The sequence below is a fragment of the Chiloscyllium plagiosum genome, unplaced genomic scaffold (assembly GCF_037043375.1).
Source record: "Chiloscyllium plagiosum isolate Xiang-an unplaced genomic scaffold, Cpla_swu_hap1 HiC_scaffold_26, whole genome shotgun sequence".
Lineage (NCBI taxonomy): Eukaryota > Metazoa > Chordata > Chondrichthyes > Orectolobiformes > Hemiscylliidae > Chiloscyllium > Chiloscyllium plagiosum.
This window is the reverse complement of record NW_028270164.1, coordinates 31,430,113-31,457,989: the sequence shown is the minus strand read 5'-3', so window position 1 is coordinate 31,457,989 and position 27,877 is coordinate 31,430,113. Positions and strand designations below refer to the sequence as shown.

Here is a 27,877-nt window from a genome sequence, read left to right as displayed (position 1 = left end):
TGGTTAATTCTTGGCCCTTTTTTACCTGCCTGGGTCTTCCATTTTATTTAGATTAGGTTATTTAATTGTTCTTGTATTTTTTGGGGGAAGGACATATTCACATCTTCCCTTCTAACCCAAGCATTCCATTCAAATTGTAACTAGTTCTATCTAGCTACTGATCCCATACAGTTGGCTCTGATATCCAGGGTAAAATTTAACAGTGAGATGAGTGGACCCTGCCTGAATGCTATTCCTATCTGGAGTTGACAAATGCGTTTTAGGTTTTTGAATTTCTGGGGATATGATTTAGTTCTTCCCCTCCCAGTCCCACGAGTGCTCTCTCTTTCAATGCTTACATCCTCTTGCATTGCCAATTGGTTTCAGGATCACAATCGATATGGGCTTGCAGCGGCTTAAGTTTTAAAACTGTACAATACAATGCAATGCTGGCGTCATTGTTTCCAATGGTTATAAGCATCGCGTTCCCTTTCCTCTGCGCCTTGATTGGGACCACCCAACCTATAAAGTCGAGCTGATCTGCTCCTGAGCCGACACAGGATCTCAGGCAGAATGGCAGCTAGTTCATTCAAAGTGCTGCTGCTCATTTATCTAACATGTCCCGAACCTACCAGCGCACTATCCGAAGCAGACAAGGAGGTTCTGCTTGAAGCACACAATCAGTTTCGCTCTGAAGTACCTGATGCATCTAACATGCTGAAAATGGTAAGGGGTGCGATTCCTTCAGAATTTAAGAGCACCTGATTGTTTTACTGCATTATGACCCACGAGGTTAAAGTTCCTTTGCATTTTAGTCCTCAGAAGCTAATGTTAACATTGGGTTGATTCGATACATCTGTAATTTGTTGCAGGAAGAGTGCAACTATTCTTTTTGAAGGGAATGATATTTCTATCAGATCGGCAATAATATTCAATTACCAAGATATGTTTATTTTCATTGTATTCACTAACAAAAGTTGTTCGCTACTTAACTCAGCCAGCATCATTTCACTTCTTTTTGAGACAATAATGATTTAAAAGAAAAATATAAAGTTTCCAGCAATTTGATTTTAATCGCGATGCCCTATTATTTCCTCAATATGTTTTTTCTTTTTGGATACAGAAATTTAGAGGAGACATGAATGGGCAGAGAACATGTTAATTTTGGAAACGGCATTTTCTTCTGTTGTGTGGGGGAAAGGAACTTGAGTCTGTGGAAACAGGAACACCAGTGGAAGTCTCTTCCTGACTTGGGTGTGGATTTTGGGGTCAGCAGTCTGGTGGGGAGCTGTCTCCCACAGTTGTCTCTGTTCCAATTTTCTGCCGGATTCTGGAGGCGTCTCTGTAAAATGGGGTAATGGTGAGGTCGTAGTGACAGCTTTAAATACCTTTCATCAACATTCACTGATTCACCCAAATCAATACAATGGAAAATAGATGTCCAACATTAACAGTTCATAGAATATTTACCAATGTCAATCCGAATAATTACTTTACTAAGATATAATTTCCGTCAATGTATTTCCTATCTCGAAACCTAACTTCTAAAACTTTCTTTATGTCATACTTGTGCGCGAACATTTCCCATTATAGATTCCTATGTCCACATTTTGCATTTAATGTTCTTGTGTCAACCATGAGCCAAAATATATTTATTTTTCTCTCAGGGCTTCTCATTTTTTCAAGGGTAACCTTTTGGTTTCCAACAGCTCTTTTTTTTTCCTTCAAACTCTTTAGTAAAGTGGTGTAGTATCATTACCATTCATAGCAGTTTAGATATCTTTTTGAGGGGGGGTGGGGTGGGGGGTGGTAGTGTTTGGACTCGCACAGAAACTGAGAAAAAAATCAATATCAATAATCATGACTGGTCCGCTAAACATAAAGCTACAACAAACAAGCAAAACATTAACGGTACAGGGCAACGAGCATAAATTAGCATTGCTTTTAAAACCCGGAAACTCATTTTTTATACATAAAAGCCCTTACCCGAAGCATGCTTTCCATGGATTGGTGAGGTCGCAACTAAACAGTTGCATGTTTGTCTCTAACACAGCTGCTACCACTCAGATATTCACATTGTATAAGATGTTCACAAATGCAAATGTATGACATTTTTAAAAAATCATTCAGCAATTACTGCCCATTCATAATTGTCCTGGAGAAAGGGTGGTTTAGTGTAGGTGGTTTACTGTTAGGGAGGGAATTCCAGGGTATTGACCCAGCAGCAATGAAGAAACAGCAATACATTTTCAAGTCAGGGTGGCATCTGACTTGGAGGGAAACTTATAGATTGTGGTGTTCCCACTTATCTGCTGCTCTTGTCCATCTAAGAGGTAGAAAACATGGGTTTAGAAGGTACTGCTAATCAGCCTTGGTGAGTTGTTGCAGTGTATTGTGTTGGTACTGCTACTGTGCATCAATGGCATGCAGAGTAAATATTACATGGAGTGCCAGTCAAGCAGGCTACTTTGTCCTGGGTGGTGCCAAGCTTTTTGAGTGTTTTTGGAACTGCACACATCTTAGCAAGAGAAAAGTATTCGCTCGCATTTCTGATTTGTGCCTGGTAGACGGTGCACAAACGTTTGGGAGTCAGGAGACAAGTTATTTGCTGCAGAATTCTCAGCCAGTTAGTCCATTTTAGTTTCTGATCAATGTTAACTCCCAGGAGGTTGATAGTGGGGATTTAGTGATGGTAAAGACATTAAATGCAAAGGGATGATGGGTAAATTCTGTTTTATTTTAGATGGTCATTGCTTGGCACTTGTGCCATGAAGTTTACTTGCTACTTATTAGCCAAAGTATGAATATTTTTGAGGTGATGCTGCATTTGGACATGGTTGCTTCAGTATCTTAGACATCGCAAATGGAACTGAACATCATGCAATTAGCAGTGAATATTCTGACTTTTGACTTGTATTGGAGTGAATGTCCTTGATGAAGCAACTGAAGATGGTTGGTCCTAGGACACTAGCCTGAGGAACTCCAGTGATTTTGTGGGGTTGAGGTGATTGCCTTCCAACAACCACAACCATTTTCCTTTGTACAAGGTATAACTCCAGCAAGTGGAGAGATTTCCCTGAGTCCCATTGACTCTAATTTTTGTGGGGCTCCTGATGCTGAACTTGGTCAAATGCTGTCTTGATGCCAATGGCAGTCACCCTCACTTTTGTTCTTCAGTTCAGTCCTTTTGTCCGCGTTTGGAACAAGATGGCACTGAGCACAGGAGATGATTGGACCTGGTGTAGCCCAAATGGAGCATCAGTGTGCATGTTATTATTGAGAAAATGCCACTTGATGACTCCCTCCACAACTTTGCTAATATTTGAATCTAGACTGATGGAGCAGTAATTATCTGGATTGGATTTGTCCTGCATTTTGGGGACATACCATTCCTGGATGAATTCCCATTTTGCTGGGTAGATGTAATTTTTTTTTTGTTCATGAGATGTGGTTGTCACTGGTTAGACCACCTCTAATTGTCCATAGGAAAGTTAGGAGTCAACCACATCACTGTGGCTTTGGACGTACATGAGGTCAGACCAGGTAAGGAATGTGGATTGGTTTTGCTAATGGACATTAGTGAACCAGATGTAGTAGCTGCATGGTTGCCATTTTTTAATTCCATACTTCCCTTTTGAATCCAAATTTCACCATCTGCCACAGCAGGATTCAAAAGAAAATCCCATGATAGTAGTCTATGGTTCTGGATTACTAGCCCAGTGGCATTATTTCTACACCACCATCTCCTCTAAATTGTACTGGAGTAGCTTGGCTAGGGATATGGCTCTTTGCTGAGCACAAGTCTTCAGCAAAGTTATCAGGGCCTTAGCCTTTGCAATATCCAATGCTCTCATCTATTTCTTGATGTTATATAGAGTGAATTGAATTGCTGAGGATGGATGCTGGGGACCTTGAGAGTGGGTCAGACAGAATCATTCATTAAACACTTCCACCAGAAAACTCTTGTGAATGCTTCAAGCTTGTTTATTGTGCTATTGTGCTCAACTCCCGATTGTTGTGGGTGAAGATGTTTGTGAAGTGTCCTCCTCTTGTTAAGTTTTTAATTGTCCATCTGCATTCATGGCTGATGGTGGAAGGACTGCAGCGCTTAGGTCAGATCTGTTAGAAATGGAATTACTCGGTCCAGTTTATTGCATGCTTCTTACATTGCTAGGCATGTATGTAGCTACCTGTTTCATAGATTTGGTGTTTTTTTATAATTATTATAATAATTACACCTTATTTTTTAGGTATGCTTTGTGCTGTTCAGGCATGCTTTCTTGCACCTTTCATTGAACCAGGGTTAATCCCCTGGCTTGGTGGGAATGGTAGAATAAGGAATATTCAAGACCATGAGGTTATAGATTACAGTTTTATCCAATTCTGTTCAGTTGATGGCCCACAGAGCTTCATAAATACCCAGTTTTGAATTGGTCCATTCATTATTAAACTGAATTACCTAATTGACATAGTGTTCATTACAATAGCATCCGCTAAGTTACCACTGCATAATTGCTCCTGAATTCTTATAGTCTTGAGCTACAAGAGGCTCCACGTTCATTTGCAAGGAATTAATGCTGTTTGTTTTCTTCATACCCAGTTGGCTATGTATTTGTTTGTTGGAAGGTTTAAAACTGCTCTCACCTCTTTGCAGACCCTCATATCTGCTTTGAGGTTTCTCTTATCCCCTTTGCAGCCACCTTACCATCTTGGCAGACCCTCTCTTTCCATTGTAGTTTCCCTACGTCACAGCTCCTCCTTCCAAAACCCCAATCTTGTTCCAGCCAGATGAGCAGCTTTGATTGTGATTCCTCCCTCTCCTCACTACCTCCAGCCTTGCTACCTGCAGCCACTCACGTTCTCACTTCTGCCGATGTCACACAGGCTGCTTCTCACCCATTGTGAGTCTATCATCAGCAAACCCTAGAGAGAACTGATGTATAAATCTCCTAGGACCTGAAAGGGTTAACCAACATCACCAGTTGAATTCAGCCCATCAGCATATAAGGGTCTGTTGCTGGGAGGAGCTATCCACTTTTGTGTAACTATGAGTTCTGTATGTGTTCACCAGCACGTGTAAGATGCTTTTGTGATTGTTCTTTACAATCAATCTTCAATTTGTAATGTGTACAGGATTTTAAGTTGAGTTTGATAGTCTCATAAGGAACAATTATGTATCTCATAGCTACTAGATAATATGTAATAAACCTAATCAGTGTTCATCAAGACTGAGCTTATCTTCTACTAAGGGTTTGTATTGGTTCCTTCTTCACATGGTAATAGCAACCTCGACTGGTATTAGGAAGAAGGATTTGTGACAATGAGTGTCTCCTAGGATCCCACATGGTTCCTTCAGAAACCAACATTTTCAAGAAGAACCCATTGATGGTTGGAGGAGCGGCTCCTAGGAGATTATGACAGTTTTGCTTACATGATTGTTCACTGATTTTACCTGTTATTGAATTTTCCAGGGTTTTTTGGAGCAAATTTGCTCACCTATTTGTTTTTGCACTGGTCAACAATATTTATCAATATACAAATCAACACATTCAAAATGCTTTATCAAGAAGATATTGTCTTCCATCAACTGAAGTTATTAATACATAAAATAGTTCAAGCAAACTGAATATAAACTTTACAAATCTCAGCATTAAATACATTAGTTAGATGGCTATTTAAGTATTTTGATGACTTCATAAAAAAATACCACAAGGCCTCAGTTTCTATTCTCAACTATAACCAGAAATTGAAGTTTCAGTTGCATTCAATTGCTTGTGCATATCCTGAACATTGTAATTAGAGGGATTTCCTGGGACTGAATGTGATTTGTGCATCCAAGATAGAGGACAGGAAAAATTTCTGGCTGTAAGAGCTGCTCCTTTTTTTTTTGAGGTATTTTAGGTGTTGGAGGTGATTTCCTTGAATTCCAGGAGCAGCAATTACTGTTTTATATGCTGTTGCATTGTTTTGGAACTTTGGAAAAAAAAAGTCAAAACAACAGCAGTTTTAAAAGGGAGAAGAGCAGACAAAGGAAGCACGTGGTGAGGACAGTGCAGGAGAGAGAGAGAGAGAGAACCTGCACAGTTACTGCCTTTGCTGTTTAAATTTGTGAATCGCTGAACATCGAAGTGCGTCTGAGAAAATTAACAAACAGTGAAATTCACAACTAATCTTGGAGGAACTGTTGGGTGAAGTTCACAGCACAGAATCAGATAAGTTAGTTGTTGTTCTAAGTCTGTCCAAGAGAAAGGCTGCAGTAGTGAGTATAGTGGATTCTTTCTTGATTATATGTTTTTGGAGATAAGTCTCTTGATTAAACTTAAAATATAAGCCATAGCTATTAATTTAACCTGCGGCAGTGTTTATAGAGGAATAAGACGGTGTTATTTTCTGGGTCTGTAAGATTGTGAAGGAGCAAAAATGGCCTTTGCAGTGATATGTACTTCTTGTCAGATGTGGGAGTTTAAAGAGAGTTTAAGGGTTACTGTGGATTATATCTGCCATAAATGCTGTTGGATGTGAATCTTATCAGATCGAGTGGATCGGTTGGAGAGACAAATAGAAGCAATGAGGAATTTGCAACAACAACAGTATGTGATCAATGGTAGTTATAGGAAGAGGGGAAAGTCTCAGATACAATCCTATAGATGGGTTAACTCCAGGAAGGGCAGCACAGTAGCACAGTGGTTAGCACTGCTGCCTCACAGCGCAAGAGACCCGGGTTCAATTCCTGCCTCAGGTGACTGACTGTGTGGAGTTTGCACATTCTCCCCGTGTCTGCATGGGTTTCCTCTGGGTGCTCTGGTTTCCTCCCACAGTCCAAAGGTTAGGTGAATTGGCCATGCTAAATTGCCCGTAGTGTTAGGTGAAGGGGTAAATGTAGGGGAATGGGTCTGGGTGGATTGCGCTTCAGTGGGTCGGTGTGGACTTGTTGGGCCGAAGGACCTGTTTCCACACTGTAAGTAATCTAATTTAGAGGTAGGTAGCTAGTGCAGGAGTCTTTTGTGTATATACCCATTTCAAACAGGTATGCTGTTTTGGAAAATGTACGGGGTGATGGATTCTCAGGGGAACGTAGCATGAACAGTCAAGTTTCTGGTATTGAGACTGGCTCTAATGCAACAAGGGGTACATTGGCTTCCAAGAGATCAATTGTGTTAGGGGATTCTGTAGTCAGAGGTACAGACAGACGTTTCTGTGGCCAGCAGAGAAAAAGCAGAATGGTGTGTTGTTTCCCTGGTGCCAGGATCAAGGATGTCTCAGAGAGGGTGCAGAATGTTCTCACTGGGGAGAGGGGCCAGCAGGAGGTCATTGTCCATATTGGAACCAATGACATTGGAAGGGAAAAGGTAGAGATTCTGAGGGGAGATTACAGAGTGAGGCAGAAATTTAAAAAGGAGGTCCTCAAGGGTAGTAATATCTGGATTACTCTCAGTGCTACGAGCTAGTGAGGGCAGGAATAGGAGGATAGAGCAGATGAATGCATGGCTGAGGAGCTGGTGTATAGGAGAAGGATTCACATTTTTGGGTCATTGGAATCTCTTTTGGGGTAGAAGTGACCTGTACAAGAAGGACGGATTGCACCTAAATTAGAAGGGGACGAATATGTTGGCAGGGAAATTTGCTAGAGCTGCTTGGGAGGATTTAAACCAGTAAGGTGGCAGGGTGGGACCCAGGGAGATAGTGAGGAAAGAGATCGGTCTGAGACGGGTACAGCTGAGAACAGAAGTGAATCAAACAGTCAGGGACAAGGTAGGACTAATAAATTAAACTGCATTTATTTCAATGCAAGGGGCCTAACAGGAAAGGCAAATGAACTCAGGGCATGGTTAGGAACATGGGACTGGGATATCACAGCAATTACGGAAACATGGCTCACAGATGGGCAGGACTGGCCGCTTAATGTTCCAGGATACAAATGCTACAGGAAGGATAGAAAGGGAGGCAAGAGAGGAGGGGGAGTGGCATTTTTAATAAGGGATAGCATTACAGCTATGCTGAGGGAGGATATTCCCAGAAATACATCCAGGGAAGTTTTTTGGGTGGAACTGAGAAATAAGAAAGGGATGATCACCTTATTGGCATTGTATTATAGATACCCCAATAGTCAGAGGGAAATTGAAAAACAAACTTGTAAGGAGATCTCAGCTATCTGTAAGAATAATAGGGTAGTTATGGTAGGGGATTTTAACTTTCCAAACATCGACTGGGACTGCCATAGTGTTAAAGGTTTAGATGGAGAGGAATTTCTTAAGTGTGTACAAGACAATTTTCTGATTCAGTATGTGGATGTACCTACTAGAGAAGGTGCAGAACTTGACCTACTCTTGGGAAATAAGGCAGGGCAGGTGACTGAGGTGTCAGTGGGGAGCACTTTGGGGCCAGCGACCATAATTCTATTCATTTTAAAAGAGTGATGGAAAAGGATAGACCAGATCTAAAAGTTGAAGTTCCAAATTGGAGAAAGGCCAGTTTTGACGGTATTAGGCAAGAACCTTTGAAAGCTGATTGGAGGCAGATGTTCGCAGGTAAAGGGACGGCCGGAAAATGGGAAGCCTTCAGAAATGAGATAACAAGAATCCAGAGAAAGTATATTCTTGTTAGGTTGAAGAGATAGCTTTGGCAAATAGAATTAAGGAGAATCCAAAGGGTTTTTACAAATATATTAAGGACAAAAGGGTAACTAGGGAGAGAATAGGGCCCCTCAAAGATCAGCAAGGTGGCCTTTGTGTGGAGCCACAAAAAATGGGGGAGATACTAAATGAATATTTTGCATCAGTATTTACTGTGGAAAAGAATATGGAAGATATAGACTGTAGGGAAATAGATGGTGCCATCTTGCAAAATGTCCAGATTACAGAGGAGGAAGTGCTGGATGTCTTGAAACGGTTAAAGGTAGATAAAACCCCAGGACCTGATTAGGTGTACCCGAGAACTCTGTGGGAAGCTAGAGAAGTGATTGCTAGGCCTCTTACTGAGATACTTGTATCATTGATAGTCACAGGTGAGGTGCCGGAAGACTGGAGGTTGGTAAACGTGGTGCCACTGTTTAAGAAGAGTGGTAAAGACAAGCCAGGGGACTATAGACCGGTAAGCCTGACCTTGGTGGTGGGCAAGTTGTTGGAGGGAATCCTGAGGGACAGGATGTACATGTATTTGGAAAGGCAAAGACTGATTCAGGATAGTCAACATGGCTTTGTGCGTGGGAAATCGTGTCTCACAAACTTGATTGAGGTTTTTGAAGAAGTAACAAAGAAGATTGATGAGGGCAGAGCAGTAGATGTGATCTATATGGACTTCAGTAAGGCATTTGACGAGGTTCCCCATGGGAGACTGATTAGCAAGGTTAGATCTCATGGAATACAGGGAGAACTAGCCATCTGGATACAGAACTGGCTCAAAGGTAGAAGACAGAGAGTGGTGGTGGAGGGTTGTTTTTCAGACTGGAGCCCTGTGACCAATGGAGCACCACAAGGATCGCTGCTGGGCCCTCTACTTTTTGTCATTGACATAAATGATTTGGATGCGAGCATAAGAGGTACAGTTAGTAAGTTTGCAGATGACACCAAAATTGGAGGTGTAGTGGACAGCGAAGAGGGTTACCTCAGATTACAACAGGATCTGGACCAGATGGGCCAATGGGCTGAGAAGTGGCAGATGGGGTTTAATTCAGATAACTGTGAGGTGCTGCATTTTGGGAAAGCAAATCTTAGCAGAACTTATACACTTAATGGTAAGGTCCTAGGGAATGTTGCTGAAAAAAGAGACCTTGGAGTGCAGGTTCATAGCTCCTTGAAAGTGGAGTTGCAGGTAGATAGGATAGTGAAGAAGGCGTTTGGTATGCTTTCCTTCATTGGTCAGAGTATTGAGTACAGGAGTTGGGAAGTCATGTTGCGTCTGTACAGGACATTGGATAAGCCACTGTTGGAATATTGCATGCAATTCTGGTCTCCTTCCTATCGGAAAGATGTTGTGAAACTTGAAAGGGTTCAGAAGGTTTACAAGGATGGTGCCAGGGTTGGAGGATCTGAGCTACAAGAAGAGGCTGAACAGGCTAGGGCTGTTTTCCCTGGAGTGTCGGAGGCTGAGGGGTGACCTTATAGAGGTTTACAAAATTATGAGGGGCATGGATAGGATAAATATACAAAGTCTTTTCCCTGTGGTCGGTGACTCCAGAACTAGAGGGCATAGGTTTAGGGTGAGAGGGGAAAGATATAAAAGAGACCTAAGGGGCAACTTTTTTACGCAGAGGGTGGTACGTGTATGGAATGAGCTGCCAGAGGATATGGTGGAGGCTGGTACAATTGCAACACTTAAGAGGCATTTGGATGGGTATATGAATAGGAAGGGTTTGGAGGGATATGGGCCAGGTGCTGGCAGATGGGACTAGATTGGGTTGGGATATCTGGTCGGCATGGACGGGTTGAACCGAAGGATCTGTTTCCATGCTGTACATCTCTATGACTCTATGACTCTAACTGTAGGGGTTGGGTTTGTTGGGGCCACTGGTGTTTCATTTCCTTTTCCATTGCACTTCCCTACCCGACATGATCCTGCTATATAGTCCAAAAGCTGCAGTCACCAATGCTGCTGGACTCTTTTCCTATACAAAGTGCCAAAATGCTTCTTTGTTCTGTTGTACCACATAAACCTCCTCAGACATCTCTTTATGTCCCAACACTCAATTCTTCAAGCTGTAATCCCAATGTTCTCTGATCTCAGAAATGTTCTCAGGGCCTAAGAGTAAACTTTCTAAAGTACCCAGAACACAGGATCATTCTCTGATTGATTCCAACCACTAACATCTGTCCAATGTGATCTTAGAATGTCCCAATTAATGTGTTTAAAATGCTGAGATCCATCTCAAGATCCTACCAAATCATGAAACACATCCCAATGCTTCCAGATAAGCCCCTCTTTCCCCAGTTCTATGAAGTTCTTTTTTTTTTCTGGAAGAAATACTACTTACTGTTTAATTTTTGGTGGTGGAGCAGTATTGGACCATAGGCAGGCAGGTATACCCTTTGGTTTAGAAGACTGAGAGGGGATCTGATGGAGACAAAAAGGATTATTAAAGGATTGGACACTCTGGAAGCAGGAAACATGTTTCCGCTGATGGGTGAGTGCCGAACCAGAGGACACAGCTTAAAAATACGGGGTAGATCATTTAGGACAGAGACGAGGAGAAACCTCTTCACCCAGAGAGTGGTGGCTGTGAGGAATGTCTGCCCCAGAGGGCAGTGGAGGCCCAGTCTCTGGATTCATTTAAGAAAGAGTTGGATAGAGCTCACAAGGATAGTGGAATCAAGCATTATGAAAATAAGGCAGGAACAGGATACTGATTAAAGATGATCAGCCATGATCATATTGAATGGTGGTGCAGGCTCGAAGGACAGAATGGCCTACTCCTGCACCTATTGTCTATTGTCTAAGATATTGTCTTCTAGTATGTCAATGACATATCAAGGTCACAAACCCCAGTTTCCTCAAGGTTTGTGGAAAAGCCTTCACAAAGGAAATCAGTGCCTTGAGGTGCCTGTTGACAGTTGTTTCAAGTCTCTGAAGTATGTAGGAGCACAGGGAGCACTGCTGCCCAATAAATCTTACATTTAGTTTCGATTTTGAGATCAGAGTCCTCAATGGTACTTTTCCTTACACCCTGTGTGGTCTCCTCTACATTGAGGAGACAGGACGACTTCTTGCAGATTGTTTCAGAGAACATCTCTGAGACACCCACACCCACCAACCACACCGCCCTGTGGCTGAACACTTCATCTCCCCCTCCTACTCTGGCAAGGATGTGCAGGTTCTGGGCCTCCTACACCACCAAAACATTACCACCCGATGCCTGGAGGATGAATGCCTCGTATTTCGCCTTGGGACCCTGCAATCACAAAGGATAAATGAGGATTTCAACAGATTCCTTATTTCCCCTCCCCACACATTATCCCAGTCCCAAGCCTTCAACTCAGTACTGCCCTCTGAACCTATCACCTGTCACTGCCCCCTCTGACTTATCACCTTCTCCCTCACCTTCATCCACCTATCGCTTTCAAAGCTACCTTCTCTAAATCTCACCCCCCCCTCCCATTTATCTTTCAGCCCTGACCCACAAGCTTCATTCCTGATCAAGGGCTTGTGCCCGAAATGACGATTCTCTTGCTCCTCAGATGCGGCGTGCCATACTCTCGACTCTGATTGCAGCATCTACAGTCCTCACTTTTGCCATATTGGAAGTGATGTGCAATTTATCATCTCAGTCTTCATCGAGAGGAAATTCTAAAATGCACAAAATGGCTTTCATTTTTCAGGGTCTTCTTCCAAAGATTATACAATTGAGCAAGTGTCAATAAATGAATTGTGGCAATTGGCTTGCTGCCACGTTTGTGTGTGTCCACTTTGCTTGGATATAGTCAGAAGAAAAATTGTAAAAAATATAATAAGGTTTGCTGTTTCGTTTGTATGATGAAGCCTTATGTGTCAGTCTTAAAATCAATGACAGTGCTTCCCCTACTTTATCAGGAGTTTATGGACTGAAGGATTCCTCCAAAGACATGGTCGTATTATAATCAACTGATTTCCAATGCTGGGTGGCCTGAGACATTGTCTCTCAGATGGGATGTTAAGCAAAAGACCTTTCTGTTTTTGGAGGTGGATGTAATAAAAGTAGATACTTTTTGAATAAAAGCAATTGGATTCTCCTGGTGTTCTCACCAAAGCTTGAACCTTGTACTGTAGAGACAAAGTTAAATAAATATGTAGATAAGCCGCTGAAGTAAGCTGTGATGTAACTCTAACATCCATAATTGTGTGCTAGTACTTTGCTAGGAGATTGGAACCTGTATAACACAGCACGTGTTATATAGTGTGTACATAGTGATGGCTGAATCTTGTTAAAAAGTAAACTAGAAGTCTGGCCTGAGCTTGTATAATCACCTGGAAAACCTACTCCAGAATGTGGTGGCTGCAGTGGAGACACTAGTCTAAGGTAGATATCATTTTCTCAGATGAATCTGTCGAACCACAAGGCAAGATTAAACAACCAGTGGGCAAGATTAGGGAACGACAAAGGCTAAAGCCATATTAAGGACTTGGCAGATTTGATTAGGAATGATGAAGTCTTCTGAAGATTTTTTCTTTCTGAATATAATGAATTGGCAACATCCTGAAATGAGGTGAAGTGGTTGAAGACTTGCTTGAAATGACATAAAATGAAGCATGGTCCTGAGTGGAAAGAAGTCCACACTAGCCAGCAGTCCCTGCCTGTTGATGCTTTTGAAAGACTGATAGAAACAGTCAGCTGGAAATTGTGGAAGCACATTTCCACAGATACAGAGCAGCCTCAGATCTCCATTTAAATTAGAAACCATTCTAGGTCGGTACTTTCCTAGATGCAGTGGGCCCAATTGCCAAGGAGATCCTTCAACAGCAAGGATTTTCAGTCCATTCTGTTCGCATTCATTATTTTTACTCCCAAGAACTTTATTATTAAATGCAGCCTGTCCAAACAGGGATCCCAGCAGCCAGTTATCTTGGTATACTCCATTTAAGATTTATATTGTGTGGTCATTTCATGCAATCATACAGCATTGATGGTAGGCTCATTCAAATTCTTGATGGCATAAGGTTTTCCAATCTGAAAAAGCTGACACAAATAATCAACAAAGCATATGCCATTGATGATGGTGACGAGGTAGTGGGGATTGCAGTTCAACGTGAATCAAAAGTTCAGTTCGAATCCATCAATTGGCTAAGACCAATGATGTCTTCTGCACCCAATACAAAGGCTAACCAAAATGAGGGAAAACAGGGGACTGCTAATTTGAAGTGCTGGTGTTGTGGTGGATGAAAGCATTGCAAGTAACAATAACCAGGCGGGGTTGTGCAATACATTCATTGTGGCCAATGTGGCCACTTTCAGCAAATTGCAAAGCAAAATAATCTCTCAAAATCAGACAGATAATCTCTACAACAAAAATGAATCCAGCAAACTGAACAAGAAGAAGACATGAAAGTTACACACTTTCTTGGTCAAATGGATATTGCTGGTCCTACAGCAGAATATGATAGTCTGGACCATGATTATTGTTCAGTAATGTTGAAAGTCAAGTCCCTAGCTGGCTTTAATCTTTAATGTCCCATCAGGAATCACTGTTTTTTGTGTGTATATGCACCAGAATGGTACAATTGATTACCCCTGTCCAGTAGTTCAATGTATACATTAATTTTGCTCTAGTTCTAGAGTAATAGAACAGAAAGCAGAATATAGTGTTACAAATACACTGAGCAATTCTAATATATGAGATATATCTTATATATGTAATTCTAATATATAATATATTAGGAATTATAATATGTGAGAGGTCTGTTCATTCGTCTGATAACACTGGGAAAGAAGCTATTCTTAAATCTTTTGGAATTTATTTTAAAACTTTTTATTTTCTGTCCAATGGAAGAAGGTGGAAGAGAGAGAAACCCTGTCATCTAGAATATCTATCTTGCATCTAAAAATAAACTCATAATTTCCAATCGTCAGCTTTACGCAACCATTCTCTATGAGCAATGACAATCTGGATCCATCCTATTGGTGAGACAGAAAGCCAAAACAGTTTCCTTTGTGGATAAGTTTGTTGATGACCCAGTCTTGTTGCTTCTTCCTAGGAGCCCCCACGCTACTCCCATACAATGTGTTACAGGTGTTGCCTATCTAAATGTGCTCAGACAATTAATAGCCACTATCAGTTTCTTCTTAAGCGAAAATAAAGCCATTGTAAGATTTGTTAATATGATTACCCACACTTTAACACTACCTTTGTCCTAAACTTCAGAATATGGCACAAGAATCTCAATAAGTCATTATGTTGCAATTTTAGCTGAATGGTGACACTCCTCAGCCCTATCTTAATGATGCAACGTCGCCATTCAGTCACTTTTCATTGTCAAATTTTCTCTTCAACAGAAGGTATTGTGAAAGAGATCAAACTTGTCCAGTCAAGGGGGAATGATACTTTCAATGATTACTTACTTACCTTCATCCTAATGGAGCAGGCCACGCCCAGGTAGTCTTTTCAGTAAATGAGCTTTGAGGTACTGTTACTAATCGTATGCTTTTTGTTTCAGCTTCTGAATGTATGGTTTAAGGCTAGCCTCGAGAACTTTGACTTCCTATGATATTCTGAATGACCTGATATGGGAGAATTGAACCTGATTTTAGGGGAAGATGTTAGGGTGGGAAAATCATTCAGTTAAATATAAATACCTATAGTTTAATGTTTCAGCCAATAATGTTAAGAATACTTTTAATTAATAATGTTAGAAACTTAGACAGTACTTAGGGGTAGTTGTAGAGGTAGGGTTTTGTGAATACATAGATGAGCTTCTGAAGTAAGGTGCAATTTAACTTACATGAAGGTTGGTACTTACATGAAGGTTGGAATCCATTCATCAAAAAGCTGCTCCACAGCCTTGCATCACGTACAGTTTGTTAATAAACATTGTTTAAAAATAACCCAAAGGTCTGACCTGAGTTTGTACGAAAATCCGAAGAACCATACTAGAACATGTATATCATTGAAAATGAATATCTTATCATTTATCTCAGTATTGTTTGCAAGATATTGCTGTTGCAAATTGGCTGCCAGTTCCTACACTTAAAGTACTTGCTTGTGTAGCAGTTTGGAATGTCCTTAAGGTTCTGTCTTTCCCTGTCATCCTCATCCGTGATGTTAGCTGTATGCTGGGCTCCAAGACAGCAGTAATGTCCACTTACTACTTGTGATCCATTGCCAAAATACAAACGTTTTATTTAATGCTAGGTATTGCCAAAATATGGATTAAAATGGCTGTCCATTGTTTGAACACCTTATGATAATCTACAAAAGGCTATTGAATGAATATTGTTCCACATAGACCTTGCCCATCTATCAGTTGCTCTGGCTGAAAAATTATGATTATTGCATTAATTGTTCCAATATTTACCACTTTCAATGATGACCGAGCAATGCCTGCTTTACTTTATTCAGTTGGGAAATATCAGAATTAAATTTAGCTCTGTTCTTAAATAGGTGATTTTCAAATGAGGCAATATTTTGTAGCAGTTTTTTTGACACCTGTTTGTACAATTATGAATGTTTCATTTTTAGAATTGGGATAAAGATTTGGAAGAAATCGCTATTGAATATGCACAGAAATGTATCTGGGGACACAATAAGGAAAGAGGAAGAACTGGGGAAAATTTATATGCAGTTACTGGCCTACTCGATATAAAAGAAGCAGTGAAGAAATGGTATTTCGAAGTTAAAGATTATACATATGAGACAATGGAGTGTACTCCAAACAAGCTATGTGGTCACTACACACAGGTAGGAAGCTTTACGTTAATAAATTAAATCATTTGATCTCCTTTATTAATTTGCTATAAGAGCTTACTTATCATTTTTTGTTATAATTAAGCCGCTTCCCAAAATTGCTAAAACCAAGTGTGGCTTTATCTGAGTGTTAGTGAATTCAGTTGGCTGTCTGAGTGATTTGTGATGCAGAGTGATGCCAACAGAGCATGTTCCATCCCTGTACTGGATGAGGTTACCATGTAGGTCTCATGCTCATAACCTTGTCCCTCACCTGCTGACCCTCATGTTTAATTCACTACTAGTCATCTCTGTCTAATTGGTGTGCAGGCGGTGGTGAATTTCACTTTCCATCTAATCCATGAAATTGATTTTAATGTTCATTATGATGGGCTATTTAATAGTGTGGCTTGACTGTGGTGAGAACTACCAGGCAAATCCAGGATTAATTATTGTAGCTGTACTCGCATATTTGAATTCGATTTAGCAAACCTATTAGTCTTGATCATTTAATTTTACTGCATTATATTTAAAATTAATTGTTGTAACTGCATTTGACACCAAGAAGCTTCTCAAATTTACAGAATTACAGAAGTGTTACAGTACAGAAAGAGGCTATTGGGCCTATGAAATCTGTGTTGGCTCTCTGAACATTTTAACATAAGGCTAACTAAGAGTCAACCACATTTAACATAGTGCTATACATCATTTGTATTAGAATATTCGATCAATGTCCTCTGAATGCCTCCGTTAAATCTGCCTCTACCACAATCATAAGCACTATATTTCATTCCTTAACTACTGACAAGTTGAAGAGTATTTATTTCTCATCTCATGTTTGCTTCTTGGTTCTAAATTTGTTTATGTGTGGTAACAGTCATTCTCTAACTCTGTCCTGTCTTACAGTCAAAAAACGAGGATATTGTAATAGAGAGCACAAAGATGGCTTCCTATTTAAATATATACTTTGGTTCTGCCTTTACAAAAGAGGGCTCATATAATATCACAAAAATGTTGGGGAACATAGGGTCTGGTGATTGGGAGGAACTGAATGAAATCAATCTTAGTTGGGAAATAGTATTGGGGAAATTGATAGCCAATATATCCCAAGGGCTCAATAATCTACACTCCAGTGTACTTAAGAAAGTGGCCCTAAGAATAGTGGTGCATTGGAGATCATCTTTCACAATTCCTTGTGCACCAGTCACTGAAAGTCAGAATGCAGTTGCAGCAGGAAGTGAAGGAGGCAAATGATTCAAAAACAGTAGCAGGAACATCTTGCTGTAATTATACAGGGCATTGGTGAGATCATAGCTCTTAGGACTAAAGTAATCCCAAAGGGTATGTTGAGAACGCAGGAACATGGATACTGAGTTGGATAATCAGTTATGACCACACTGAATATAAAACAGGCTTCAAGGGCTAAATGACCTCCTCCTGCTTCTATTTTCTATGTCTCTGCCCCTCATGATCTTGAAAAGTTCTATCAAATCTCCTTGTAACCTTCTCCTTTCCAAGGAAAACAGCTTGAACTTCTCTAGTCTTGCCTCATAACTGAAGTATCTAATCCCTGGGATCCATTCTCATAAACCTGTTCTGTATTTTGTCCAATTCATTTACATCCTTCCCATAGTCTGACCCTCCAGAACTACACATAGTACTCCAGACGAAGTCTAACCAATGTCTTACATAACTTCATTATAGTCTTCCTACTCTTGTACTCTGTGCCTCTATTTATAAAGCCTTGAATGCTTTATAAATACCTATCCTGCCACCTTTAATGACTGTACAGATACACTAGGTCCTCCTGCTTCTGCATATCCTTTCGAAAAGTATGTTTTGTTTTCATTATGCTTCCATTTTCTTTATACCAGAATGCATCACCTCATACCCGTCCACATTTTAACTTTATCTTCCACCTATCCTCCTACTCCACCTATGTGCCTATGGTCTGTGAAGTTCTACACTTCTCAATTTGCAATTCTCTCAAGTTTTTGAAATTGTCTCTTCTATACCAGGATCTAAATCATTTGTGTAAATATATATTATCAGGAGAAGAAAGGGTCCCAATCCTTGTGAAACTCCATTAAAAACCTTCTTGCAGCCTGAAAAATACTTATTAACAATTATTGTCTGTTCCCTATCTCTCAGGCAATGTTGTAGTCACATTGCTATTGATTTATCCAGGACCTCTCACTTCTCTCACAAGTCCGTTGTGTTGAATGTGTTTTGGAATCACATCAATGGCTTTCCCTTCATCAACTCTCTTCCTTGCCTCACTAAAATATCTCCAAGTTAGTTAGACACAATGTTACCTTAATAAATTCATGTTGCTTGTTTTAAATAAATCCACATCTTTCATGCAATTATTAATTCTACCACGGAAAATTGTTTCTCATTAGTTCACATTGCTCATATTTTGATTTCTTTAAAATCTGTGATTAAATGATGTTTGCAGCTTGTTTGGGCAGACAGTGATAAAGTGGGCTGTAGTAGTCACATGTGTGAAGAAGTCCAAGGCCTGAATCATAAAAACCTGTCTCTTCTGGTCTGCAACTATCTCCCTCCGTAAGTATAAATTTTTACAAAACCATTTCTAGTTCTTCCAAGTTAAAGTATGACATAGGGGTGTTTTTATTTTGCACTAGACACTGCTTACTTATAGTTAAATCCCATAAAGTAAACTAATGCTATGACACTGTAATTTTTAAATTTAAATACTATTAATTATTTTGGTCTTTTGTGATATCATATTTAAATAGTTGTACAGCCCTGATGTGATAAAAGTCAAGTCTCTTTCTTTGATATTTGTCTATATAACATTTTTTATCAAAGAATTTATGAGCCAACTCAAACTGTATTTATATTTGTATTTCTAGAGGCAATGTAATTGGAGAAAAACCATATAAGAAAGGAATACCTTGCAGTGAATGCCCAGATGGAACTAAGTGCATTGATATGCTTTGTAGTGAGTATCTAGTTATATATAGGAATTGGAACAGGAATATACCACTCAACTCTCCAGATGTGATCTCACTAAGGCCCTGTAGGGTTGGAGGAAAAGTTCCTTACGTTTATGTTTCATTCCACTTTAACTAAACCACAATATTTCATTCGCTTCCTAATCAATTGCTGTACCTGCATACTAATTTCTTTGTGATTTTCATAGACTCATCGATGTTAACAGAAGATCATTCAGACCATCGTGTCCACACCAGCCAACAAAAATCTGACTAAACTCATCCTATTTTCTAGCTTTAGACCCGTGGCCCTGAAGGCTATGGCAACGCAAGTGAACCGTTCAATACTATTTAAATGTGATGAGAGTTTTTAATTTAACCACTCTTACAGGCTGTGAGTTCCAGACTCGTATCACAGTTACAGGAGTAGTCCCCTGAAAATACCTCAGCTACTTCAGCTCCAGCCTTGCTTCCATCATCTTCTCCAAACGCAACCAACATTTGTTTGGCAACTGTCTTTTCATATTTTATGCTCTACTCTCTTGAGCCCTGCCAGGGTACAACTCCTGTCCTAGTTCCCACTATTGTCAACCAGCCCTGATATCATTCCATCAAGACCAATCTGAAAATCTACATGATACCTGTTTATTGAAAATGGACAGAAGTCTTTTCTGTTCATGACTTTTAGCTGTGTCACACTCCTGAAGCCCTGAGAGATTGATCCAGGTATAAATTAAAATCAATTTCTCGATTATCATTTACAATATCTCAATTTTCTCAACAGTCAACATAATATGCATGGGATGAATTAATCAACATGGCTTCATCAAAGCAATTCTCAAACTAGCAGCCCCTGCCATCCTAAAAAGACAAGGACAAATGGCACATGGAACACAATTACCTTCAAGTTTGCCTCTAGATTACACAGCAGCATGACTTTCAAATATGTTGTTATTGCTCTTTGTCACTAGGGCAAAACTCAGGAACTCTATGCTTATTAAAACTTTGGTAATACCTTTACCACCGATACAATGGTTTAGGAAGACAATTCATCACAACCTCCTCGGGCAGTTAGGGATAGTCAGTGAATGCTGCCGTTGCTAGAGTCAACTATATTCTATAAATGAATTAAACAACAAACTAGAGAAACTCAGCTGTTCTGTGAGCATCTGTAGAGAAAAAAAAGCAGGGAATGAGAGACAAGCTGCCAGTTTCAAATCGATTTCATTATTTGTATATCGGTTGGATAGACCATCCCAAGTTGCCAAAAGAAAATGAATATTTTGAACTGCTGCAAATATTGTGGTAATGGTATGTGATTTTGGACATGAACTTTAAGTTGATGCTGTTTCCACGGCATTGCTGCCCTGTCATTGTTGGTAGCTGCAAAGGTGAGAGAGGTACCATTGAAAAAACTCTGGCAAGTTACAAAGCAAACTGTAGATAATACTTATTCCAGCTGCAGTGCCTTTGAGGTGAAACAAGTAGGTGTTGAATACAATAGCAGGCAAACTAATAAAGTGAGATATTAAGTCTTGGATAGTGGGATGTTTCTTGAATTTTACGCTAATACCAGTTCATTTCTTACCAAACTTTATATTGTAATAGTAAAAGGCACAGGAGGAAATCAAAAATATCAGAATTGAGCGCTGCTACTGTTGTCACATTGTTGGTACAGTTCACATTCTGTTAAATAGTTATCCCAAGACATTGAGTCATAGAGTTGATGGGGGACTTGAGATGGTAATATGGTTGAAATTCAAAGGACAATGGCTGGCTTCTCTATTTGAGATGGTCATTATTGTGAAAAACACCCACGTTTTGCAAATTTTATCTATGACTTGCCCATTGAAGCCCTGATGTCTTCCAAAGGCAGCCATGACTATTTCATAGTTGGAAAGTTATAAATGGAATGAAACACTGTGAATCATCAGGATGCAGCACCAATTCTATGCACCAAGTATTTGTCAGTGACTCTAATGAATCGTTTGAATTTGGGCTGAGCTCATTTTCCTGAGGAATTCATTCGTTGATGTGTCAGAGCTGTGAACATTTGTCTCTGAAAGCCAAAACCAGTTTGTGTTTTGCCAAGCATGGCTCTAGCCATTGGAAGACATTCACTTTGACCACCATTGATTCCACTTTTGCTAGGGCTGTTTTATGTAATACTTGATCAAATGTTGCCTGATGAGAAGTGCAGAATTTATCCCCACACCAACTTTCAGCTCTAATACATATAGTAAAAGACATGAAAGACAATCGGATCAATTAAGCATGTCTTGTGAAATGTGACTTTCAAAAAAAATCGTGAAATTTTAGTTTGAGCATTAAAAGTATATATTCTTCTTAACAAATGATTTTAGTTCAACTCAGAAGTTGTTTTTAAAATTTATTTTACAGCATCTATACTAGAGCCAGAACCAGAACCAGTCACAGAGGCAAAGCCTAAAATGGAGGCAGAGGCAAAGCCACAGCCAATCACAGAGTCAGAGGCAAAACTGGAGCCAATCACTGAGTCACATACAAAACCACAGCCAATCACAGAGTCAGAAGCAAAACTGCAGCCAATCACAGAGTCAGAGACCAAACTAGAGCCAACCCCAGAGTTAGAGACTAAACTGGAGCCAAAAATAAAGCCAGGGACAACTCTGGAGCCAAAAGTAAAGCCAGGGACAACTCTGGAGCCAAAAGTAAAGCCAGGGACAACTTTGGAGCCTCAGACAGAGGAAAAGACCATGCCAGATCTAAAGAATGACCCAGAGATGAAATGGACAGTGATATTCCAAGACCCAAATTTTCTGCCTCATTCAAAATGTAAGAAATTATTCTTGATCTGATGATCGTGTCATCTTTGTCATTTTTACAGGCACCTTCTCATCCATTTGCTTTCTCGCAGATTCATAGTCATGCTCTCTGACATGGAGTCTTCTTTCCTGCTGCAAATGCCTTGCATTTATTCTGAATAAATATGAACTCCCTCTTTTACTTAATTGTGAGCCAGAATATCCAAACTGAAATTTAAACTTTTATTTAATAATTCACTTGTTCATTTTTAAAATTATTTTCCCCAGTAATACCTCATTGGAAAATGTAGGTTTTAAATAACAAAGTAATAAGTTTTTTTTAAATGAATTTGAATTTTATTTGGAGAAATAGTAGAAATAAAGATTGAGCAGTCAGAGTCAGGATTTGAATACCTTTTCCATCAAAGTGCTCATTTGGAGGTGAGTTCTTTTTAATACATAGCAAGATTGTAAAATTAATTTTGCACACTCATTTCCTTGGTCTGTATTTTTTCATGATGTGGAAGAATTGGTGTTGGACTGGGGTGAACAAAGTTAAAAATCACACAACAGCAGGTTATAGTCCAACAGGTTCATTTGGGCACTAGCTTTTGGAGGTACCCGATGAAGGAGCAGCGCTCCGAAAGTTGTGCTTCCAAATAAACCTGTTGGACTATACCCTACTGTTTGATTTTTTTAACTGTATTTTTGCAACACCAGTCATTTTATCATTTCAGTTTTATGTTTCTTTTTTGTTCCTCTTTTGTCTATGATCATCTTTCTTTTCCTTATTTTTCTCTCTCCTCCTTACACACTTTATCTCTTCTTATTACTCTAGAATTCCCACTAAGAATTAAATACTAATGGAAGAAGTAATCAATTGTCTAATTCTATTAGGCAGGTTTGACTATGATCTTGTGATTTTATTTCAGCCTTTGTTATATAAGGAACTTGCCATTCTCATCCTATCTTGCATCAATTATTCAGTAATGATGAAGCATCATCAATGGTGGAAATCTGCCATCTGTTAAAGCGTTGTTCTGACACACAAAAAAATTACCATTCTATGTAAATTAAGAGACAGTGAGTGGAACCATGAACTTTTATGGTGAATACAATGGGTTATAACAGGTTTGTCACCAATTGTACTTGTGTGTAATTTGCCTTTCCCTGACTTCAGTAGCAGAGAATATCTGTAGGGCAACCAATCTCCTGCTGCCTGTTTTGTGTCCATGCAACTGCTGAAAGATCAATTTTAAACAATCTTTTTAAGACAATACACTATCTTCAATACACTAACTACAGATGTAGAAGTCCCACATTATCAATTAGAATTGTCATAGTCATAAATCCCTGATATGAACTTATACTTTAAAACTATGGTTGTGGTAGTGAATATTAAAATTGCTGGCAGCTTCACAATATCATCTTGGCCTGGCTCTCTGGCATTCACTCCGCAAAGCCTGAAGATGACTACTGGTCCTCCTTACCCCACATCTTGTTCATTTAAAACTCTTGAAGTACATTACCTTGATTCAGTTTGAGGCTATTATGTTTTATTGATATTCCCATCAAATCTCTGCATTTTTTTGTTTGTTGTGTTTTCACCAGCAAAACCAGAGATATACTGAAGCCATTCTGCCAGTATATCTTCTGAATCCAATTGGATTTTTTTACAGAAATTGTTCATGTATGATAGTGGCAAGAGACTCATTTATTACCCATCCTTGGTTGCCCTTCAGAAGGTAGCATTGAGCCTTCTTGTTAAATCAGTACATTCCATGTGAGAAAGTTGGTTCCAACATGCTGTTGAGTGAGGAGCTACGGGTTACAAGTGTCTCAGATTATTTCTTCATGTTAATGGCATAAAATAAATGAAATTTATTGTTCAGTAGGTACAGAAAATCATCTGTAGTTCTCTTGCCTTTTTTCTCTTTTGCTTTTTTTTTGCTTTTTGTGCTCTTCAGTCTACAGATTTTTTTTCTCTGTCTGTGCCTCTACAATTCTGTACCTCATGGCTTTTTGCGCCTAGCATTCTGGTTTGAAGCACCAACAAAATGGACTGACTAAAACTGTATAATCAAAATTGTGTGGTCACTACATTAAAACGTTTAATGGAGTGAATCATAAACCTTGTTACTTAACTATCAAACAATCTAGTGATTACTTTTTAAGCTTCAAACATGTAATTCTTTACAGGAGTTTTATGGATTTTGCACTTTGAAAGTTGTTGATTTCCTGTATACTGTCTGTTCTGAGCATTACAAAGTCCAGATAATCTGACTTCAAATGACAAAACAAATTAAATTTATGAAGGAATGCCAAAATCAACTCGCATAGGAAAAGACAGGCAGAAGCACTATCAAGTGGAATGTTTCCTGCCATTGATAAATAAGGGAGTGTCAGTTTATCCAACACAATATTGTACATTTATATTAAAGGAAAACTGTACAAGTTATGCTCAATATCTTTGCTGGTAAATGAATTATTATATTGTTTTAAAGTTTGAATCCTGAACTTACATCTTGAATTTTATTTTCAACAGGTGAACAAGTAAACAATGGGAATTTGATACTCTCCTCGTGTATTCTGACATTCATCATGTTATTGGTTTTGTATTTTGCACAAATCTAGTGTCAATGACCTTACTTCCAGTAAGATTTACTGAGGCTCCCCCAGGAGAACACCATCCTAGTAAAAGTTTGCATCGTTGAATACATTGATTCTAAATATACCAGCTATAAAATTTTTCAAACTGAATTTAAAATTCTTTCCAATTTGTCTGATTTCCAAAATGTTTTAGCTTGATCAGTTTCATTACTGGGCCTTTAAAAAAATACTTGAATTAGTTTTAGGTTGTAACTTGATGCTCATGTTAATCTTACCATTGCTGTTCAGGTTGCACACTTGTTAACTTGTGATCTAAGACCAAGTTTAAGAGCAACAGCTGAGATGAGCTTTAAATCCAATGGAAAACCAGAAGATATAGTGAAACCATATTTTTGTTTTTTTCTGCTGCTTCTTGTTCTTCATCTAAACAAAGTAATGGAGTTAGCCTTTTAAAAATATATCAAATTCTCATTAAAGCCTTTAATGGTCTTAGTAATATTGATGGGAACCTATGCGACATCAGAAACTGAGCATCCACTTCATCAATCACCATCAGGAACTTAATTTACTGTTGTATTAAACAGGACTGATACTTCGGTTAGCTGAGCAGTGCTCAGTTCAAGGATTCTTTAACAAATGAGAAGATCAATATTTCCATGTTTTGCTTTGCTGTATATTTCACTCTCCCCTGAGCAAAACCATCACTACCAGTTTATGGTTGTTTAAGTAAATTGTTAAAGCAGCAGCAACAAACTATATTTCTGTGGTGTTTCTAACTCAGTGTTAAAATGCCTTTCAATCTTTCCTTACCCATGCCAAGTTCTTCTCCAGTCTTACATCACTTTCCATGCAGTGCATGCACTTGGCAGGGCACACATTCAAACTGCAATTAGAAGGGAAAGACTTGCCACCCTTGCATCTTCTTGGGTTGTGTTCATGAATACAGTGTTTTGTTGAATTAAGTGACAATTGCTACAGTTTTAACAGCTTTGGGATAGTAACATCTGAAATTGTGACCAGGTGAACTGTGTCCTTTCTGAATACCCTCGCAAAGCTTACCTTCGTTATTAACAAGCAGGCAGCCACATACAGCATGTGGATTGCTCATGTCCATTATGTCTCTCATTTTATTCAGTGCAACTTCAGCCATGAAATATTACACTTTAGGACAAAATCCTAGTTTATAATGAATGTGCCCTATACTGTGTTTTCAAGATAAATGCCCAAGAAAACAAACCATAGCAAATTGCAACACTAAATTAAAATATTTCTTTCATTCAAGCGTTCACTTGCTCACAAAGATTTTTATTCAGTAAGAACAATGACATTCCTGGAACTGATTTCCAGGGGTATTTATTTCACTGTTGCATAAAATCGGCATCTTAATGAAGCAAAGACATGAAAACTATGCAACCAGCGCATCACAATGTACAAAGCATTGCAAGGCAGTTAAGAAATGAATGACTGGCATCCTTTCAGTTCTGCCATAGCCCATCTGCGCATTGCTGTATTGATGCACAGTGCGACAGAATCCACTGTTCAAATGAAGAAAATGGCAGGATGAATACCTCAATTGAAAGAAAAGTGAACAACAGAATCAATTATCTAGCATTAGTATCTTCGATCTTGGTAGATATAGACAGGAAAATATAGACTTTATCACTGGAAATGTGATCAGGAGCACAAAGGGATTTTCAAAAATCTTGAACTGGAATCCTGATTTCGGTGGTTAAAAGGTGCAGCCTGTGTCTTAACAGATGCTTTAAGCCAACAAGAATGGCAAGACATCCATTTATAAAATGTAGCACAAATGATTGCAAAGTTGCAGAAAATTGTATCTGAATTCTGTTCAGTTTGACTCTTGTAATCTCATCAAGTATTTTAAATGAATTGTTGCTATCATAGAGTCATAGAGATGTACAGGACAGAAACAGACCCTTCGGTCCAACTTGTCCATGCCGACCAGATATCCCAACCCAATCTAGCTCCACCTGCCAGCACCCGGTCCATATCCCTCCAAACCCTTCCTATTCATATATCCATCTGGGTGCCTTTTAAATGTTGCAATTGTACTAGCCTCCACCACTTCCTCTGGCAGCTCATTCCATACGCGTACTACCCTCTGTATGAAATCGTTACCTCTCAGATCTCTCTTATATCTTTCTACTCTCAGCCTAAACCTATGCCCTCTAGTTCTGGACTTTCCCACCCCAGGGAAGAGACTTCGTGTATTTATCCAACCCATGCCCCTCATGCATTTATAAACCTCTAAAATGTCAGCCCTCAGTCTCCGACACTCCAGGGAAAACAGCCCCAGCCTGTTCAGCCTCTCCCTATAGCTCAAATCCTCTAACCCTGGCAACATCCTTGTAAATCTTTTCTGAACTCTTTAAAGTTTTGCAACATCCTACCGATAGGAAGGAGACCAGATTTGCATGCAATATTCCAAAAGCGGCTGAACCAATGTCTTGTACAGCCTCAACATGACCTCCAAACTCCTATACTCAATACTCTGACCAATAAAGGAAAGCATACCAAACGCTTTCTTCACTATCCTATCTACCTGCGAATCCACTTTCAAGGACCGATGAACCTTAGGATCTTACCATTAAGTGTGTAAGTCCTGTTAAGAGTTGATTTCCCAAAATGCAGCACCTCACATTTATCTAAATTAAACTCCATCTGCCACTTGTCAGCCCACTGGCCCATCAGAACAAGATCCCATTGTAATCTGAGATAATTATCTTCTCTGTCCACTACACCTCGAATTTTGGTGTCATCTGTAAACTTACTAACTATATCTCTTATGCTCACATCCAAATCATTTATATAAATGACAAAAAGCAGTGGAACCAGCACCGATCCTTGTGACACTCCACTGATCACAGGGCTCCAGTCTGAAAGACAACCCTCCACCACCACCCTTTGTCTTCTACCTTTGAGCCAGTTCTGTATCCAAATGGCTAGTTCTCCCTGTATTCCATGAGATCTAACCTTGCTAACCAGTCTCCCATGGGGAACCTTGTCGAACACATTGCAGAAGTCCATGTAGATCAAGTCCATGCTCATAGTATAAAATGATTGTAGATAACTGTCTGTTTACTTTTATTCTGTATTACAGTCTTGGTATTTTGTGCTTTGGTCTAAAAATGTGGAAAATTGATCAAAAATAAAACATCTGTATACATGTGCAAAGAGA

At 39.4% G+C, this 27,877-nt stretch overlaps 1 protein-coding gene across 1 annotated transcript; it reads left to right on the top strand.

The window, feature by feature from the left end:
• The first annotated feature begins 435 nt into the window (after window positions 1-435).
• LOC148145126 (peptidase inhibitor 16-like) lies at window positions 436-27,867 on the top strand. The gene is made up of 6 exons (XM_043716772.2): window positions 436-705; window positions 16,122-16,340; window positions 18,784-18,893; window positions 19,205-19,293; window positions 21,686-22,099; window positions 24,614-27,867. The coding sequence occupies exons 1-6, from the start codon at window positions 553-555 to the stop codon at window positions 24,700-24,702; spliced, it is 1,074 nt and encodes a 357-aa protein (XP_043572707.2). The 5' UTR covers window positions 436-552; the 3' UTR covers window positions 24,703-27,867.
• Window positions 27,868-27,877: the final 10 nt, after the last annotated feature.

What these genes read in the sequence shown, in the direction of transcription:
- LOC148145126 (XM_043716772.2), top strand. Translation starts at nt 553, where the DNA reads ATGGCAGCTAGTTCATTCAAAGTGCTGCTGCTCATTTATCTAACATGT. An exon ending in TATGTGGTCACTACACACAG is followed by an intron (nt 16,341 to 18,783) that starts GTAGGAAGCTTT and finishes TGATGTTTGCAG; the next exon opens with CTTGTTTGGGCAGACAGTGA. An exon ending in GTCTGCAACTATCTCCCTCC is followed by an intron (nt 18,894 to 19,204) that starts GTAAGTATAAAT and finishes TTGTATTTCTAG; the next exon opens with AGGCAATGTAATTGGAGAAA.